The 20343-nt window shown below is 37.6% G+C and overlaps 1 protein-coding gene across 4 annotated transcripts in view; it reads right to left on the reverse strand.

Moving 5' to 3' along the window:
* Nucleotides 1–19488, reverse strand: part of LOC107089847 (spectrin beta chain, non-erythrocytic 1-like) — a 65894-nt gene extending 46406 nt beyond the window's left edge. For 2 of the 4 annotated variants that reach the window (XM_015382856.1, XM_015382853.1), the window contains exons 1-2: nucleotides 19029–19488; nucleotides 1227–1414 (exon numbers count right to left, since the gene is read on the reverse strand). In XM_015382856.1, coding sequence (XP_015238342.1) covers nucleotides 1227–1383 — 157 coding nt within the window. In that variant the 5' untranslated portion in view covers nucleotides 1384–1414; nucleotides 19029–19488. Of the gene's footprint in view, nucleotides 1–1226; nucleotides 1415–19028 lie in introns of those variants that run through there. The other 2 variants (XM_015382852.1, XM_015382855.1) reach the window with 1 other exon arrangement.
* Between the last annotated feature and the right edge of the window lie 855 nt (nucleotides 19489–20343).

Consider the following 20343-nt stretch of genomic DNA (forward strand, 5'->3'; position numbering starts at 1 on the left):
ATCAGTGAAATTAGTTAGATCTAAAACAAACCAACTCTTCTGAATAATACAGTTGATGAATAATCAACTGTAGGGTTATTCAAAGATCAGAACTGATAGAGATTTGATCTGGTTATGGCAGACTTTCTGGATATATCTGTGTGTTGCCCCCCTCTGCTGGGCTTTTTTAGAAGTGCAACTGGATTTGGCTTTTGAAAACAGTTTATAAAGCAAGACAAACAAAAATCAGGCCTCATCAGATGATTGAGTTAACAATTATATAAAGTGGATAAATGAGAAACTATTGAGGCTCAATATTTCACTTGATTCAACCCAGATCTATTAACACAACTCCTTAGGTATCAAGGAAATAACAGTAACAAAAAAAGAATTAATTAGAACTGGCTGTTAATCGGTCAGCGATAGAATAGGTTTGTTATGATGTAAACATGGATTCATAAAAGCACTGATTCTAGTGTAGAAACCTCAAACTGGGTTTATTCTGACCAACTGCTAAGCTCTTCAGCCTTGTCCTCCTTTTGGATGTATTTTGGTCTTGGCCTATAAAGAAAGGCTCGTGCCTGTTGGGAGACGAAAGAATCACATCTGCTCCCTGGTCTAAAAAGCCTAATTAGATTTCTGAACATTACTATCAGCTTTATGATTTGGTCTCAACTAGGGCTGAAACAATGAATCAGGATTAATCAATTATTGAAATAATTGTCAACTATTTATGTACGTATTAACCAGACATATTTCCCTTTATCATCTAAAAAAATCTGACATATTTACACCTATTTCTATTAAATATGTTAGAAAACCTGCAACTTTGGTCAATATATTTTGTTCAGAAAGGAATAAAATCAAATGAAGGTCATGGAGAGTTCAAAGTATAAAAAGGGATAATCTTGTAAATCCTTCATTTTCAGTGGAGGCAAAACTACTGCGTCATTTTAAAGAACCCACAGCTGTCAAAAAAAACCCAAAAGCACTGTAAAAAAAAATTTAGAGTAAGAAATTGATGTTTGTCAAGAAAAGCCTGTGCAGTGCATCTAGAATTAACTTCCATGGAATCCAATCAGCAGAAACAAACAGCCAATCAACACAAAATTCCAATTCATCAACAGTGAGTCCTAGAAAAAAAAGGGGTTTTCCTGACCTGAAGCAATCCCACTCTGATAGGATCTGATTGAATCACTGATTGGAGGCACTTTAATAACAAAGGGAGACTGATGAATGTGTCGTACCTGCGAGGGCTTTAATGCGAGAGCGTTCGAAGAGACGTGCCGAGCTGTTCTCATTGTCCCAGTCGGTCTCTGCCGCCAGGTCCCAGCGATTGTTGATGTCATTGTACTGCTGCTGGATCTCCAAGCTGTCAAAATCTGTTGGGGAGATTGTGCTCATGGTGTCGAGGCTTGGCGCAAACACATTCAATCTATGAAAGAAAATACAGAGAAAGAAGCACTTAAATGGTGGAACAATAGGAAAAGAACATGAAAACAAAAACTTTAGACAATAAAAAGGAATAGCTTTTCTCTGAACTAATCCATAAAAAAAAGTGCATTTAAAACAGAAGTAAATGAGGGTCCCTCACACTTTCCTCACTGCTTCCACACCTGAACTCCACTTACTGAAGTTTTATGGCCTGCATATGCAAATAGCAGCTTCAACGGTGCAACTGCCAGTCTGGGTAACTGATTAAAACTTCAAGATAAGTCTCCAGCTCAGAGTCAGTTAGTTTCTCCCTGTACAACAGCAGCTGTTTTAAGTTACAGGTATTTTTTTCCTCTTAAAAGCACAAGAAAGTTTATTCTACTTTAGTTAAACATCTTCTTGAAAAAATATATAAAGTTGCATTAAATAAAACAAGAAAGGAACATAAGAATATTTAAAAAATGTACCCAAAAAAGCAAACTACCGGTATGTGATAATCATATGGTCAAAAGCTAAATTCATAGCTTTTAAAGCAATTATTTAACACTTGGGTGCTTGTAAGAATTTAGCTGCTACTTCTAAATAAAGGGCAGATAATGTGAATTCATTAAGATGATGTGCTTGAAGTAAGAACTTAAAGGTATTGTGGAGGATTTTTGTGAATGTTTGAAAAGACCCGCGTCTCCACTTTAAAAAAAAAATGCATGTGCGAGAACGTGTAAAAGCCCATTTCTCCTGGTGCTTGCAAAGTTTAAAAGTTGCTGCTCTCATAGTTCATACACGCTGACTGTGTCTGAACATCTGCTCTAACCCCTAAATCCCTCAACCACTATATAGAGCCAGGACTATAATGTGGACTTTATAGTGAACTCAGTTAACTGACCACAGATTATCACTACTTATTAATCCCTGTTGGGCATGTAACTACTCCTCTGCCACGCCGTGCCTGCGCCATCTATGCTATGGCGACAGCGGGTCACTGTGACATAAAATCCCATAATCCTTTGCAAGAAGAGCTCTCCTCGCAAAACATTCCGGGATATATCTGCCTCTCTGTGACTTTTCTTTTTTCGTCATACACTTCGTAGACACTTTTTCCTCTTACGACCCTCGGCCATTTTCAAAGAACCGCGGTGAGAAAGGTGAGCTTCAATGACTATCTGAAAGCGTAGCTCACCACAGTTATACACCTGAAAGTGCTCATGCGCAGAAAATATAGCTAATGGGATGAGCACGTAGACGGCCTTACATAAACATATCAACAGAATAATTGACAATTTGGAGGACCATTTATTTAGATGATCCAACTAGAAAAAAGATTATTCCCTATACCTTTAATAGTTTGCATTGAAAAAGGTTCTCCCTTCTTTTTAGCTCTGAACATGAATGGATCTTTAAGTTTCTTAAAAGGCCAGCAGCTATAACCTATAAAGAAGTTGAAAGCAGCATCCAGGCCTAGACTTACAGGATATAATGGCATCAACGTTATTCTGGTAAGAAATTAGTTCCTCTAGATGGTTTGAGTGAAGTGAACCAGTTGTCATTGGCAACAGGACTCCCTCATCTCGGAAACATGCCTCGGTATAAAAAAATGACAGCTTTTAACTTTAGTCTAGTCCTTACTTAACTAGGCTGTGCATAAAACTGCATACATGCTAGAGGAGAAATGATGATATGCAGACTGATCTTAGAAAACAATTAGGTTAATCTCAGACAGACAGGAAAGGACGACCACAGCCTGCAACTGTAAACAGCGCCAGTCAGTAGGGACCCAAGTCATGACTTAGGATGGGTCTGATAAATATGTCCACCCTCACTCTGCTGTGGATGATTCAGGATTTCTTTATTAAGAACTAATGCTGCAACATGAAGAGAGAACACCAGAAAATGACAAAGGTTGTCACCAAATGGCACCCAGCACTGAACACAATGAAAACACTGACAACATTATTAAATTATACACAATCAAACCATGGTTTGGGTGAATACGCGATTCTAATTGGCTGCAGGGTGTTATAGGATCAAACAGTCTGGTAGTCCGAAATAGTCAATGGCTCCCTCTGAAAATGAAGAGGCAAAAACCAACATTGCTCCGCTTACATGGAAGTTTTAGCTAAGTATAAGCTAATCGCCAACGAACTGTAAAGTTTTAATGCCAGTATAGTGAATTAATTAAGCAATGCAAACCGTTTGAGCTAAACAAAAGAAACCAGTGATTATGACAAAATAAAGACAACAATTTTTTTCCCCTTCATTGAGATGAACAACTGGTAGCTGCTGCTGATTAAAATCCTGCTCATCTAATCACGGCAGACCTATTTAATTATTACATTTTTAATACTCCATTTTTCAGTTTAGGGAATATCAGAAACAGTTTTCCTTCCCTTAAATATGTGAAGGTAATCATGTCTACATTGAATTTTCCCTGCTAAAAATCATTTTCTTTTACTGGATGCATATTTTTAACAAAATTCCCATGGCTTCTGTAGTAGAGGGCCTTTTCATTTCACGACAAATCAGGATTGCTGATTGGTCAGTTGCTGACAAGCAATTAATAATTAATTTAAGTGGGATGATGCCCTTCTAGGTGTTTGCAAAGAGGAGGACAGTTTATGCCCCTTTGTCCTCCTTTAATTTCTCATAATGGACACCTTGTCAGACATTATTCTTGCAGAGACTGTTATGGAATGTTAAGTGAGCATGCTTCCCTTTTCCGCCATCTTTGGTCCTTTCAATGAGGGCGTAACGCTCACGCCGCTGTGGCTGCGCTATGAAACACATTAAAAACAGCTATATATTAATATTTCGGCTTTCGCAAGAAGACCAGACGGCAATGTCTTGAAAAATGAAGGTTTTGCTGCATAGCTTGGACAGCGGCAGCCAGAGTAAGCAATATAGCTGATAGCACATCTGTCAGAGCGTTTTTGCTGGTTATTATACCATCAGAGTAACGTACCATATAGCATGAGCTGAAATATCACTGGGAATTCACAAGGAGTTTGTGTCATCACTGCCCTCAATATAAGAAATTTCAACTTAAGGGAAAAGTAGCCTGCACAAACATACAAAACAAACTAAAAGGGGAGGGGGGGAACTTTATATTTCCCATACTTCTTTGTAGATCCTGTTCCCCGATAAAAGAATAAATATAGAGCCAAAAGCAGGACTTACAATTAAAACCAGATAACATGTAATGTAAATGTCCACTTAAATGTAAGAGACAGTAGTTTCATTAAAGTGTCCCTGTTGGTGGGACTGCTGCTTTAAGTTTATAGGATCTGAAAATATAATACTATTTATTTCCTGTTCTTTCTGACGGGGTGAAAGTAAAGCTTATCAATCTGTTAAAAAAAAATTAAATTCGGATTATTTCAAAACAAACATAAGGCAGGCAAAAAAATAAATAAAACCAATACCATTCTACACAAAACTATATTTTTTTTAATAATAAAAGGAAAAACTAACTGCTGCCATCCACTAATAAATGTGATTTGCCCAATATCCCTACAGATGGAGGGTTCATCCATCACTGATTGAATGCATTAATCCAGTCTTTTATCATTTAGCTGTCTAAAAAAAAAAAAAAAAAAAAAAAAAAAAAACAGGTTGGGAAATCCCATTAGCGGTAGATTACAAAGTATCTTGGAATAGAAACTAAATGCAGGGATTAGCAAAGAAGGCAAAACACCTCCCCCACCCACACCCCATCCCTCCCTGACCTGTCACCTCTCTTCTAAATCGCACCCCAGGCGCAGGCCAGGACTGTACACCCCACTGCGCAAAGTGGGCAGGAACATGACAATAGAGACATGATGAAATATCAGCTACTGTTTCGGTCAGTCCTCATAAGTTCCTGCTTTGATATTTATGTCCTAAAATGACCAAGGGTAATTAATCCATTGGTCCTATAATGAAAATAAGTGAACATAAAAATCAAGAGACTAATTATGTTTAATACAGAAAACATAAGGAAAGAAGAAAAGCCACATAAACTAGACTGTTCTCTCTGTAGTCTGGTCATAGGCGCCGTTCAGGTGGGGGGTTGGCGGAGAGCCCGACCAGTGAGTCTGGGAGTGGCAATGCTCCCCCTCTCCGAGTAGGAGGAAGCCTCGCTCAGCGTGTCGGCACTAATCACCCCTCAATGGATCAGACAAACAATCCCCTGACCTACTATGATACTGTGCTCATCCTCCCACACACAGAAACACATCAAAGCATGAACAAATAAATTAAATCACATGCTAGCCAAGTCTACCCTTTATACCTCTCTGCCCTGCCAAAGAAAATACAAACCTTTTACCCGAATTGTGTTTCTGTAAAGTTGCATACAAATCCAGCTTTGTCCAGAAGCATATAAGGCTGAACAAAACGGGTCGGGTCGAAACGGCCTTCCCTCTCTCCAGGCAGAAAGCAAACGGAGCTCTGCTTCTCTTACACAGCAACCACATCTTTGCTCCAATTATAGATAACTAATGACCACCTATGGCAGAAAGACAAAAGTATCCTAAAGGCTATTCTTGAAGCTCTTTATACATTTATATGTAGTTTAATCTAAATGTCACCTCCTGTCTATTAAAGTATTATTTTAAACATTTTCACATAATCTTTAATGACTTGCTTTGATGAGGCATCAGTTTGCCATTACTTTCTGCATTGAATGTTGTCTTTTAGTTGAGTCTGAGACCATGACTACATTCACACTGCAGGCCTTAATGCTCAATTCAATTTTTTTTTTGGTGAAATCCTATTCTTTCATTGACATTTCTCTCTCTCATAACCCTTTCCTGTCAGCCCACTGTTGGAAAAAAAAAAAAAAAAAAAAGAGCCACTTGTGCCGTAAAAACTCAAACAAAAAAATACAAAATCAGATTTGTGTCACTTTGCGCTGCTGTGTGAATGAAGTGTCCTTCAGATTTGTCCTAATTGAAAGGAGACTGTATTTTGGCAAAAATGCCGTCAGTTGAAATACCTTCAAATATGTTCTGTGGTCCAAGTACACTTCACACATAATACATCAAAAGACAAAAAATAAATAAATCCGTTGTAAAAAAAAACAACAGGGTTTGTTTGCACATTTTTGGTGTTAATTTTAAATAATTTCCAAATAAAAAAGAATAATACCTCTGGCAATCTTATAGTAGTGTTGAATTTTGTTTACTGGAGTTATCTTTTTGAATGTTATTTGTGTGATTCTGTTGAGAAAGCATAATGAGATTGAAAAATATCACAATTTATGTTGATAAAACTAGTTTTTAGGCCTTCAATTTTTATACTTTGCATACCTAAAAGCAGACCAAAACATGAAGAAGCAGCTCAGAATAATCTCACCACTGGAATGTGCTATATAAATAAACCTGTCTGGCTTTAATTACTTGTCATTTTTTTATATTGATGGAAGGGGAGTGTGGCCTAGGGGTTAGGGTATTGCGCCTGGAATCCAGAGGTTCTGAGTTCAAGCCCCACTCCCATGGACTGACACTCTGGGTCCCTGAGCAAGACCCTTAACTCCCACACCACTCCCTGGGCACAGCACAATGGTAGCCCAATGCTCCTCAAGGGGATGGGATAAATGCAGAGTTAATTTTGTTTGTCATTACACTCTCTGTACTGAGAGTGTAATGACAATATAAAACAAATAAAAAGCTGAAAAATCAAAGATAGTTATAAATATCGAATATTTTCCAACCCAATCTGATATGGGGCAGAGCACATCGGCTGATATCAAATACCGATCTGATTCAACCCTTGAATGAATGAACCATATATTTTGCCATGTGAAATAAAGCTTCAGTCTTGACATCATCATTAAAAAAAGCTAACAAAATAACACAGATATAAATGTACTTTTTATTATCTACTAACAGTTCCATGTAAAGTGCACTTTACATGCAGACCCATATCAAATAACTATTATCCGATCCAGCTAATTGGTCAATATCAGAGCCGATATCTGATCCAGGTATCGGATCGGTGCCTCTCTAATGAACTCCCTACTTTGTACAAATTAGTGAAAACAAACTAATACTACTAACGGCAGAGCTGTGAACATGAACACTAGAGAAAAGCCTGCAGATTTTATGCTGACAATGAGGAATCGCTGTGAAGAAATATGCTAAATATTAAGAATGCACGATATAATCCGCCCCCTATCGGTATCGGCCTTAAAACTGAATATCGGACATCGGCCACCCCACAGATATTTAACCAAATATTTGATCAGCTTCTGAGTTTCTTCCGCAAAAACTTCTTTTTTACAGACTTAAAAACTTCTAAAGACGAGGGAAAAAATATTGATTAAAATATCACAATATCTTCATATGCTGATATATTGCCATTTAAAAACACCATATCAATCTCTTTTACTAATGAAATATTGCTATATGTCATCGTTATGCTACGAAATCCCCCAAAAATTCACGAAATTTTGCCATATTTTTATATGTTGATATATTGACGCGGTATTGATCTATTTTAGTAACAAAATCTCACAAGAATTTGCAAAATATCACGACAGTTTGTAACAGAACAATGAAATTTCACGAGATTTTGAAAGTAAAATAGATCGATACCACGTTTTTAAAAAATCTATTTGATATCAGCATATGAAAATATATTTGAGTATATTATTTTTCAAAGTGTCAGAAATGGATAACAAAACTGCTATTTTCAATGACTACTTATTTTTGTGCAGCTTTAACATCGGTATCGATATCGGTTATCGGCTACATGAGTTTTAAAATATCGGCATATCGGATATCGGCCAAAATCCCAATATCGTGCATCCTTACTAAATATACTTTATAAGGAACAATTTTCAACTCAAACCAGAACTGCAGCAAGTGTTTTTGCAGAATTGGGTTTATGAACACAACAAGGCGTAAAGTAGAGCGCAGCTCAGCGCCTGAAGGCTGAACCCCAACCTTGACTGCAGCACGCAGACAGTCATTCACAAATCAGTTACATAGGTCAAAAAAACAGGGCAGAGCCAGGGGCATGATGGGTAGCGCCACTGCATCTTTCCTTTTCATTGCTTGTCATCACTCCTCCCCTTCTCTTTGCCCAGCTGGTCTGTTTGACACTGCGCCCATTAATCAGGCAGAGAGGAAAAGAGAAATAGAGCCCATAACCAGATGTCCACAGGGAATAAAGCCTGTGCACATTAGCCAGTCACAATGCCAATGTCCGCCAGGGGAATAGGGAAGACATTCACTCTTACATAAACATATATGCAAACAGAACCACTCACTGCAACAATATACCTTAAGGATTTAAGCTCTGTAATAAAAGATTGTCTTTAAAATATTCTACCCCTAATAATGACAACTGTAAACAAAGATGAGCTGGAATAAAAATTGTAAGACAGTGTAGTACAAAAAATAACCCTAAAACCAAATGAAAAAAAAAGTTACTCATTCTTCTCATGATTTTGAAGTGTGGTGGAGGTGGACTCCAAAGAGCTTTGCACAAAGTCTGCCACACTTAACTGGCCCCACACAACGAAGGAGTCAGCAGAGAATGAAGGCCAGCAGTTCAAGCCCTTCCTGTTTGCAAAGATGAAGCAGCCAGAGGCACATATGCATCAGAGGCCCCATCCACAGGCTGCTGATCCCAGCCTGAAAGCTCCGCTGAATAGGACAGCCGTCATCCTTTGTTGACCTGTAGCATTACATTCATCTTACACTCTACTGACCATTACACATGACCTCAACACTCAGAGAAGGACAAGGTTGGTTTTAAGCCCCAGCAGTAAATATGACACAAAGATCAGGACTAGGTGTAGTTTCTTTTCTTTTCGGGAAAATCTCAATAGATTAGAATATCATACCAAGGTAGTCATTTAAAATAAAAAGTGTTATTCACAGATTGTGATCTGTTTTTATTACACTAAGTCAATTATTTTCATATTTTTTTAATTCTGTCCAAAAAAAAAACACGATCGTGTTAATAATAATAAAATTAAGAATAGTTTCTTAGATAAAAATATAAGTATGTGAAATTCCACCACTAGGTGGGGTTGTTGAGAGCTGTAGACCAAAACAAGAGGTGTAACAAGAGGCCACTATCAATCTTCACTTCCTCCACCCCACACCTCCTGTGCTCATATTTTCAAGGGATTAATAAAAAAGCTGAAGGACATCGCTTTAATTCCATTCCAAAATCTTTGCCATGAACAGAATGAAGATTATAACTGTATGTCGCCGGACATCAGTTCTGACACGCAACAGGCAGCTAATAATAAGGTGTAATAAACGATAAAAACTAGTGTTGCCGATCAACCTTGATGCCACAGTCTAAGGATGCAGTGATTTATGGAAAACTAAACCTGACTGAGATGCATTTCAGTAAACTGACATTTCAGTTCTTCTTTAAAATAGTCCTAGAAATATTTACCTTTTCCAAGACTTTGGGATTTCACTAATATCAATATTTGAGCGCCAAAACAATCAGAAATGAGCAGAGAAAGCAAAAATCTTTCCCTGCTTAATAAATCTGTGAGGAAATAAATATTCACTGAAAAACAGCTGGGTTTATAATTTGGTTTTTATTTATTTATTTCTATACATCCTAAACATTTCACAGTGATAGTTTGAATTTCATTCATGTTTTCTAGTAAGCTCATCTAGAAGTAATGAAGAAAAAAAGGAGGAAAAAACATGCTCGATGGTGTGCATTACTCATCCACATAGATTAGAATCTTGCTAATTCACTTGCATAATGCTGTAATCAACGAGTAACCGGATGATTTAATGGAGGTTCATGGTCAAAGTTATTAATAGAAGTAATATCCAGAGGGAAATGATGGTGCTTACTGCTCCTGTCAGACTACTTAATGTTCTGAATGAATCCTGGTCTGAAACCCACATTAGCGGCATCAATTCTAGGATTGACAGTCATATTTTACTGCAACTCCACCCATAAGCATTTCAGCTGGCTTACACTCTGGCAGCTCAGGGGTGAGGCCTCACTGACAACATCATCTCAAAGGATAACATTACCCTCACAGACCTGTCGGTTACCAGGAAAGGACCTGCTAAGGACCCACCATAGAAACAGAAAATTTAAAAAACTAAAACCAGTTTCTATACAGTGACAAGTTCCACTAAAATCCACCGGGACCCTGGACATGGGGGGACGAGGTATCTTGAGGCCTTGCTGCCATAAATGTCGCCTTAATAAGAATAAAGCAGATAGCAAAAAAGAACTACAAGCATATTTAACATTGAATTATTGAGCGGCAGACTTCCTCATGAGGACAGCATTGTGAGTTTCTTCAAAAACTTGAAATAAAACTAATGGTGGTTGGAGGTGAATGCGTTTTATTCAACAGGGTTTCACAGATTTCCAATTGTTCCTGCATTTTCTGGCAATTTAAAAATGGTTAACACAGCATAACAAAAACAGCTCAACAATATTAAAAGGATTGCCTTCCATCTCTATAGTGTCTGGGTGCCAGAAGCAAGTGTAGCTAGAGAGTCATTCGCAAACAGAGAAAAGGTCCAGATGGTGTGAGCCTCAGCCTCGGAGCTGCAGCAGCAGGGAGGGTCTGCACTGAAGAAAAGAAGTCGGCTCTGTGGAAGTGTCCGTTCCGTCACAGTTTGCATTCAACAATGACAGATAATGACAGTCCTTGACAGACTGCTCTTTGCATGTCAGGCCATCTTTCAGAAGCAACCAGTTCTGCTTTAAAGACACTTTTTAACAGAAAAAATACATTAAAAATGAGGTTTGCCTCACAATTATGCAGCATCCACTAAATCTAATTATTAAAAACAGGAGTCCATGACTCCATACAGTTTGTAGGAGTTGGTGGTAATCAGACAGCTTACATGTCCAGCACCACTTGGGGCTGGTATCTATAGAAATAATCCAATTACTGTGCAGGTCTCAGTTGTGGAAAAACAAACTGATGAACGGAACCATCTAGATCTATAAGCAAAAGGGGGAAAAGGACAAAGCAATTTTGAACAAAACACTCACCCTGAAGTTTTCAGTTAGGATCATCTATTCTCTGCAAGTCAGCAGCAGAGGAAATCACCTGCTCTGAATTGATCCATTAGGGCAGCATCATGGTACATAACTCAAAGAAAATTATTAAAGGGGTCCTCTCACTAGTTTGCTATCCTTGTGAATGGGTGTGAGGCTACATGTATTCAAACTGAAAAAAGAAAAACCTGATACAGCCCCGTCGGTCCTGCCTCCCTCCGCTTAACAAATACAATGTTTTGCATCGTAATGTAAGCGTGTGTAACTAAGTGAACACCGCATTGCTCTGTAGCGTACGGAGCCTTGGACACAGCTTACAAAATTCTAAAATATATTCTTCCTACAGCGCACCTTCTACAACAGTTATAGGAACAAAACAACAAGATACACAAGGTTAGTCTGATCGAGTTTGATTTCAGGCGTAGGATGAGCTATAAAGATTTAGACAACCAGATTTGAATGATGACCAGATACACCGATGTGTGCAGAGCTGTCCTGTAAAATAGCACCTGCTGCTGTCCAGTTGATGTTTGTCTTTAACATTTCACGTTTCAGCTGAAGGTCCAACTGCAGGAGGAAAGGATGCAAATATATTTATGAGATGAGTGCAGAGTGATCCAATTAAGCAGCAAATGAGTGCATTCATTACTTGTCTCATAGAATTGTGTGCATCTTAAAAGCAGCCGCAACTTGTAAAAGTGTGGCAGATATGATTACTATGTGGAGAACATGCAGAGGAGAAAGAGAAGAGAAAGGAGCTTCTCTTTTAGAGTGAACAGCTTTAAAATGACAGAAAATACTATGGCCTATCACCTAAGATGACTTGGAGCCTCAAATACCACAGATTGACTTCTAGATCATTAACTAAAGCCAAGTTTCATCTGCAGCTGTGCTTTACTCAGGCATGGCGTGTTATGCTGCGTCACTATGCTGATCCTGCTACTGATTTTTATCTACTACAGTTTCTGTTCTCTTGCTCCTCTGTATGGTTACAGTTTACAACCTTTTTCTTCTTCATTCACAGCAGCCACAATCTCTGGTTCCAACTTGACCAGAGATAAAAAAGGTAGGTAAGCCTAAACTCCCAGGTGTTTATAAAACAGGAAAAACCATTACATGGTTGCTTGTGTTTGTCTTTTGAGAAAGACTAACAGGCTTTTAGTTCAGCAATAAACAATGTCATCATCTTTGCTTTCTCCTTTTTCCTTCACCAGGGGAGTATTTCATCAAATCTGCTCAGAAAAATCAAGACTTAGACGCCCATTTCTTACTCAACTTAGGCACACTTAAGGTTGCGATTACTGGCTTCCAGCACCTCGCCTCCTTAACGACACTCATTCAAGCAATAAACTGGTTTCCCCCTGTAAGGTTAGAGTGATTGTAAATGACTATGGCAGGGAATCTTTGATATTTATTAGTTTTATCTGAATATATATTTCATATCATCATATTCCGATTGTTTTTGGTCAGAATTTGCATTATTTAGTTCAGGGAGAAATGCATTTCAGATATAAATACATATCCAGTCAAGCTGATAAATGTAAACAAGTCACTTAAAATATGTAAACATTCCTATGCATTTAAAATGTAATTCTTACTAGTACAATTTTGTTTTGCTTTTACTTTCTGAAAATCTGTTTCTGCTACAAAAATGTAATTAAAAAATCTGATATTACAGTGCCGTCTAGGCATGTGACTTTGACCAGAAACAATCCTATTTTAGTGATCTACAAGTGAAACAACAGAGAGGAGAGTGTTTTTAACAAATTCAAAACAACTTGCCATAGTCGATTTTACTTAAACTTGCACATTACTTTGAACAGCAAAAGGGTCGTGTAAATAGGACTTTAGTATCCAACCAGAGACTAGATATATTCAGACTCGGACTGTAACCAAGTCAGACAGAGAGCCAGATTTATGACACCCAAAGAACTACAAAAGAAGCCAGACCTTGCCAGCTAAGCCTGACTTACAAAATAAGCCAGAATTATTTAACACCCATCAGATCTTGTCTTTAGTCTACAAGCAGAGCCACAGAGAGATCAACACCTAACCCTTAATCTGAGATACGTTTTTTTTTCCTTCTTGATTGATGTATCTAAATATTACTTCTCATATTAAGAAAGAGAAACATTTCTTATTATGAGCCTTTCCAACAGACCTTTCGGTTTGTGGCAACAATTTTCAATGTATCAGTAAAGATTCATACTGTGTATGCATGTTGCATCATTACAAAAAAATATCTTTACTTTCAAAGAAAAAAGGCTTTTTTTGTTTTGGCACAAAATAGAATAACACACAACACAAGAAGCTTTTACAAAAAAACTTCTAAAAAAGTTGATATAAGGGTGAATTTTTAAGGATTGCAGTGAGGAAGATTTCCCAAAAGATGCCCGGAGGACCAAGAAGAGCGAAACAGAATTACGTTCCACTTGTGCAGAGCTTTTCAACATCGCCTGCAGGTCAGTGTTATTGCGTGGGTATGCACGGTGAGGCAAACACTTTCTGCAATGCTATTGTGACAAGAAAGGGAAGCAAAGAAGCTCCTTGTGTTCAAGAAAGAAACAATCAAGAACAGGTTTATGCAACTGTAAATCGCAAGAGTTGTGAAAAACTTAGTCGATATTCAGTGTCAACAGGAATTTACCTTTACTGTCCCTCAGTTGATTCACATTTGAGTTTTTCAGTATTTTTAGGCAAATTTCCAAAAGCAATCTTAACCTTATAACCTTATGTCCAATCATCTCTTAAAAAAAGTAACTTACTTTTTAAATGTCACTGTATTTAAGACTTTATATAAAGTCTTTATTTACTTTATTTAAATAAAGTAAAATATGAATTGAAAACAAAGGGTGGACTCAACATGCAGAAAGTTATTAAAACATGTTTATTTCACATATCAGTCACATTTTAGGAAGTTAAAATCAAAATATATAATTATTAGGCAATGTGTGCATTTTATAAACTATAAATATAGTTGAAATTATAAGATAATTATGAATTTTTAATTTAATCAAGTCATATCTGCCAATGTTTTCTCTCCTATATTCAAAATTCAATAAATGCAGATTTTTTATCTTGAGTTCATTCCGGTGAAGAGATGCCAAATGATGATGTTTGAACTGGAAGGTTGGATTGGTCATAAAAGTAACACGTTTTTCACTGGGGCCAATAAATTATTTTAAGTGCCATTTAGGTTATGATAGACATTTACAGAATATTTTCAATACTTTATAGGGTTTTTTTGTTGTTGTTTTTTTTTTTTGTACATCAAAACAGGCTACTCAGCAAAGACTCCAACCGCAACCTTTAAAGTTTTCTTAAATATTGAACACATTGCCTGTGGTAAGGACTAAATTTATAGTCCTATGGGCACAGCATCAAAGGCATGTCAGCTCAAGCAGGTGAGCAAACAGCAACAAAAAGACATTATGCTGCCCTCTAGTGGCATTATGTAAGCTAACATTCACAAAAAATACATACCGGTATATGGACAGAAGATTTACATTTCAGAAACTGAAAAAGACTTGAAATGATTTGTCATATGCAAGACATAAAAGCCTCTTCAGAAATAACACCTCAACATCAATTAAGTCACTCTGGGATCCAAATTCTTACTAATAGTGAGTATTCATAATGCAAGAGAATTGATACTTCATACAGATTAATGCTATTAAAAACACCATATAAACTGATTAGATTTTCCAATTTAATAGACTTGGTAGAAAATCGGCATATCTGCCTTTCTAAACTGAACGACGTTCAGACGTTTATGTTTCTGAGGAGACGTTAGTTTTTGTTCGGTGTAGAGAAGCTAAAACATGCTTACAGGGTTAGTAATGGAGTCCAACCCAAGGATTGTTAGCTGATACGCTATCACACAGAAATCAAAAAGTTTCTTAATCCTTCAACCACAAATACATTTAGCTCTTTGATCAAAACAATGCTTGATTGCTCCACTGTCTCCATAAGATTTAGACCACAAACAAGTTACACTACTTCATATACTATAAACGGATGTGTGCTTTAGCAGTGACTATAAAACAGAATCAATCAGCCAGAGATCAGAATCCGATAGTTTTCCTTTGATCAGTTCTGCTGAATAACCAAAGCATCACATGATTTTCATTATTTGCATCAAAACTAAGACCTTTCACAGTTGGGTCTATAAATGCATTTACTGAGTGCCTTACTTTGATGCAACGTATGGAGTTTAATAAAATTATAAAGGTATTATACCCATTACTGTTCAAGGAACATAGGAACATTATATGCCTAAAAAGAAAAGACCAAAAATCATTTGATCCTGATTAAGTAAGGTTATATACACCAAGCGTCTTTCCTGATAGTGTTCAGATAGTCCTTTTTGAGCCTAAATGGAATTCCAACACCCGGCACGATAAGCCAATATAAACAGATGTGGCGCCATCTGCAGGGAGTGTTGCAGAACTATCTGAAAGCCAGTTGGTGACAATGGGCTCTATGCACAGCTCCACTACTTCCTGAATTTAATGCAGCTCCTTTGTTTCCTGTCTTTCATTACTGGACGAACTGATTAATCCAGGTGTGTCTGGCCAGTTACTTAGGTCATACACACCTGGATTAATCAGTGCATCCAATCATGAAAGACAGGAAACAAAGGAGCTGCATTAAATTCAGGAAGTAGTGGAGCTGTGCATAGAGCCAATTGAGGCAGTTACATAACAGAGCCTGAATGTCCTGGCATGCAGTCAAGTGACATGTCTTTGGCGTGGTCGAAGACCAACATATGGTTAAATAAATTGATCCACAGCAACTCTTAGTTCCAATGAATCTTCTGAATCCTCCCCAGAGCCTACTTTCAGAACATCAAGGATGACAAAAAAAAATCCTGTTCCTAATAAAAACAAACAGTGAAACAGCATCAAGGTAAGAACCAATTATTAGGGTTAGGGTTAGATTATTAGGTTTATAATGTCATTTGCACTTAGGCTGTAGAGGCTAAGAACAGCATTGCTATCACTAGTAGCAGTATTAATAAGGACATTTAGTTTAATGGTTGATTGGTACCCGAGTATCACCATATCTGAATGCCTCCACACCAGTGCCTCTCGTGTCAGTGAACATAATCTTTTGTACAGTAAACCTAGCACTATTCGAGTCTTATCCCTCTTCTAATTAAATGGTAATTTGTATTTTTTCACTCTGGATTTTCATTCTTTGCTTTTTGTTTCCTTCGCTGCGAGGTGCTAACTCGCTTAGCCATGGTTAGCTACTTCCTCGTTTACCCCCAGCACACCTGTGCAGCATTTATTCAATTCAACTCAGTTTATTTATTTAGTGCCAATTCACAACACATCATCTCAAGGCACTTTACAGAGACAATTCTTCAATCAGATCATACAGTCAGATTGATTCAAAGTGTTCTATATAAGGAAGAACCAGCTGTTTGCATCGACTCATTGACTAGAAAGCAATCCCTCAACCAAGCATGCTTGTAGCAACAGTGGACAGGAAAAAGTCCCTTTTAACAGGAAGAAACCTCCAGCAGAACGAGACTTATTGTGAGCGGCCCTCTGCCAAGGCCGACTGGGGTTCAAGGAGACAGAAGCAAAGATAGAAAAACAAGCAGAGATACAAAAGTCAACTGTCAACCAGCTCCACAGGCGGCCCCGTTCAGGAAACACACAGCCAGGCAGACGAGCTCCGAGCCTCCCATGTCAGAGGATTATACCTCCATTGTTATTGTTAATATAGATAAAACACTTTATTTACTAACAAACAGCCAAAATAAAGTGGAAAACACAAAAATAAATAGTATACCTGCAGGACGAATTCATTTTAAAACTTGAATTTAAAACTTTGTATGCATCGAAAGTGAACAACTGGAGTATAAATAAAAAAGTCATAATGTGACCATGCATCTTTAATGCATAAATAGGAGTAATCTTTAAAATCGTTAACATTGAAAAACAGTCGTCTTAGTTTTAAATCGCTGCCATCATTATAACAGATCAAGCTTGGTTTCCAAATGTGTGCAACAGAGAGAAACATGATCTAAAGAAACCTTTTTCCAGATCAAAAGGAAAGATGGAGGAGTAAAAGGCTCACATATCAATCACACTAATAAAAGGAATCAATCACTTTTCTCCTCTTTTGCTAGAAGCGGGCTCAATACCAAAACAATCTGATTTTCTTTTTCACTTTAAAAACACCAAACTAAAGAACGTCCAACATTCTTGGTCAATAATGCATAAACCAACAGCTCTTACATCAATTAACCTTTTTGAATAATTGAAATCAGATATACTAAGTCACATATGGTATAAAATTTTAATATATAAATCATGTAATCTTACAATTAATTGCATTGGACGGTATAATGTCAATCAAAAAGCAACAGAAACATTTGTCTCCTCTGTGCAACAGTACATAAAAAACAGAAAAATGTAGAGGAAATCAAAAACTAACAGGATTTCAGGGTATGTTAAAAGTCACAGGGATTTGTTTCAAGTACTTTTGGTGACAGAGGGGGAAGTAGAAAAAATCACTGCTGATATAATGAAATAATATTAAGTCACTGCACTTTTTTCTGACTATTGTGTAAACAAAGGCTTCATTAAAGCAGCTTCCAGGTCTCAATGAGTGAATGAGATGGGGGGATGGTGATTAAAATACTGCATCATGACATTAAAAGTATACCCAACCCTAGCTGGATTTAGTAAAGACAAACATTAAATTATCATAACATTTGCAATGCTAACTACTACTAAGTTTTACCCTAAACACACACTGATCTCCAGAAAATTGACATCAAGCCTCATCAAAGTAGATATCTGTGATTTAAAACAACTTTAAGTGGGGGGTTTTTCAGATCATAGGAGGTGGGTAAACCTTAACTAGTATGATACAAAAAAAACACATCATTACCTCAGCAGCTTTTATTGGGTTTATGTGTCCTCTTCTACACGTGGTACAGATCTGAGCTATTACTACACTGATTAATTATTAACAGAAATGTGGCAAACATGCACATTTAAAAACAAAGTACTCATCAGGCTTTAAATGCAGCTGCTTTAGCATAAAGCCTCATTTTATCTAAAACTCTTTACATCCATAATGAGTCACACAGTCTAGGCCAGGGCTCGCAGCATAAATCTCAGTCCTATATAACACAATCTGTGTTGAAAGAGGGAAAAAAGGCAGCTTTGCAACAAGCCATCAATCTGAGGAGGGGGGAAATAGACCTAAATAACCAGGGGAAAGCAACAAGGCTGGTTTAGCAGCAGATGTCTGAATCCAAAGAGCCACAGGCTGGGTTTGCTCACAGACACGCAGATGAAAATGTGGCTGCGTTTGACATGAAACAAAGGCGAGGAGACACACACATTAAAGCCACATAGCTCCCCTATAAACTACTGGAAAGCGGGGCTGCCATACGGTTCCCCAACAAGACAACTAGCGTGAGAGAGGATGTACGATTTATTTGAACAAAAGCGACACAAAACCGTTACCTATTGAGTTAAAAAGCTAACGGCAAGCTAGCAGCAGTTACCTGAATTTCGGACCTTTTTTTTCTCTTCTCATCAGCTTTGTTATTGTGGGCAGCCTGATGGTAGTAGTCAAAAAAAAGAGAAAAAAATCCCACTTACCGCTTATTTTTCTTCTTATAAAACAGACAGTCGGCTATTTTTCTGTAACGTCGATAAATTGGAAATTTCACTGGGAATGAAAGAAAACAATATAAAAAAAGGAAAAAAAATAAATTCGTCTTCTTCTATCGCACGCGAGGCTATATAAGCTAATTTCAAATCTTAAAAATCTCCCAGGTGACGCTGATAACGTCTCTCCTTTAAATCCGCATCCTTGGAGGAAAAAAATGATAATTTTTTTTTCTCCCTGTCTTTCCCCTCGCTGCACTGATACGTTACGAAACCAGACTCTTTTCAGCGTGGAAAAAAATATAAATATATAATACCATCAGCGGGGGAGGCAGAGAACAAAAAAAAAAAAAAAGATAAATTAGCACAGGCGAACGCAGAGGCTCCCCTTTTTGGGGGCTTCGTTTGTGGCAGGTATAAAGATCCGCAGCAGCCCCCTCCCCGCTTCGCCTGAGCATCCGAAGGGGCGTCCAAACCTCAATGACTGCCTGTGCTTCCCGTTCAACAGGGAGGGAGGAAAAACAGAAGAAGGGGTGGTAGTTTGGTGGGGTGTAGGTGGCTGGCAGGGTGGGTGGGTGGATGTGTGGGTGGGTTTCTGACCCTCCACGCTCACATGGAAAGCACGTTTTCATATTTGAGAGAGAGGCGTTCTTGTGTAGCTGTTTGGTGAACGGTGGTGCTGTCCCTGGTGCTAAAACTGAAACCAGTAACATTTACATAACAACAGAAAGTATAAAAATACAATCACTGTGGTTCATTGGTATAATATTCTCCCATATGACATAGTATGCATCCGAGGATATTAAAATACATTTATTTATTTTTATTTTATTTCTTTAACAGTGTCCTGTCTGGCAATGTGGCAATTCGAATAATTGTCTTGATGCCAAAAAAAAAGAGCCCAACAGATTTTTTTTTCCTACCCCAAAATAAAATCCAGTGCAACCAACATTTGGTAAAACGTCTAATTAAATGCCAACTCTCTGTAACTTAATCTCTGTATAAATAGAGTTTAGTACAATATAAATAAATTGACAGCATCCTCAAGAGTGTTCATTTAAACTGGCAGCCAAATGAAGCTGGAAGAAGCTGCAGAGATTCACAGCTTAGATAGGAATCTGGGGATAGTATCACTGTTCACTTCAAATCTGGCCTTTATGCAAAAGTCACATGAATAGAATTATTACTGAAAGAAACTCCTTTGGTAATGAGCCCCTAGCTATGAAGAAAAACAGCAAACATTTATAAGAAGGACAGCAAAATGTTGCAGAAAACTAACACCAACCCCATGCAATGAAACATGGTG

The sequence above is a fragment of the Cyprinodon variegatus genome, unplaced genomic scaffold, assembly GCF_000732505.1.
Source record: "Cyprinodon variegatus isolate N-32 unplaced genomic scaffold, C_variegatus-1.0 Scaffold268, whole genome shotgun sequence".
Lineage (NCBI taxonomy): Eukaryota > Metazoa > Chordata > Actinopteri > Cyprinodontiformes > Cyprinodontidae > Cyprinodon > Cyprinodon variegatus.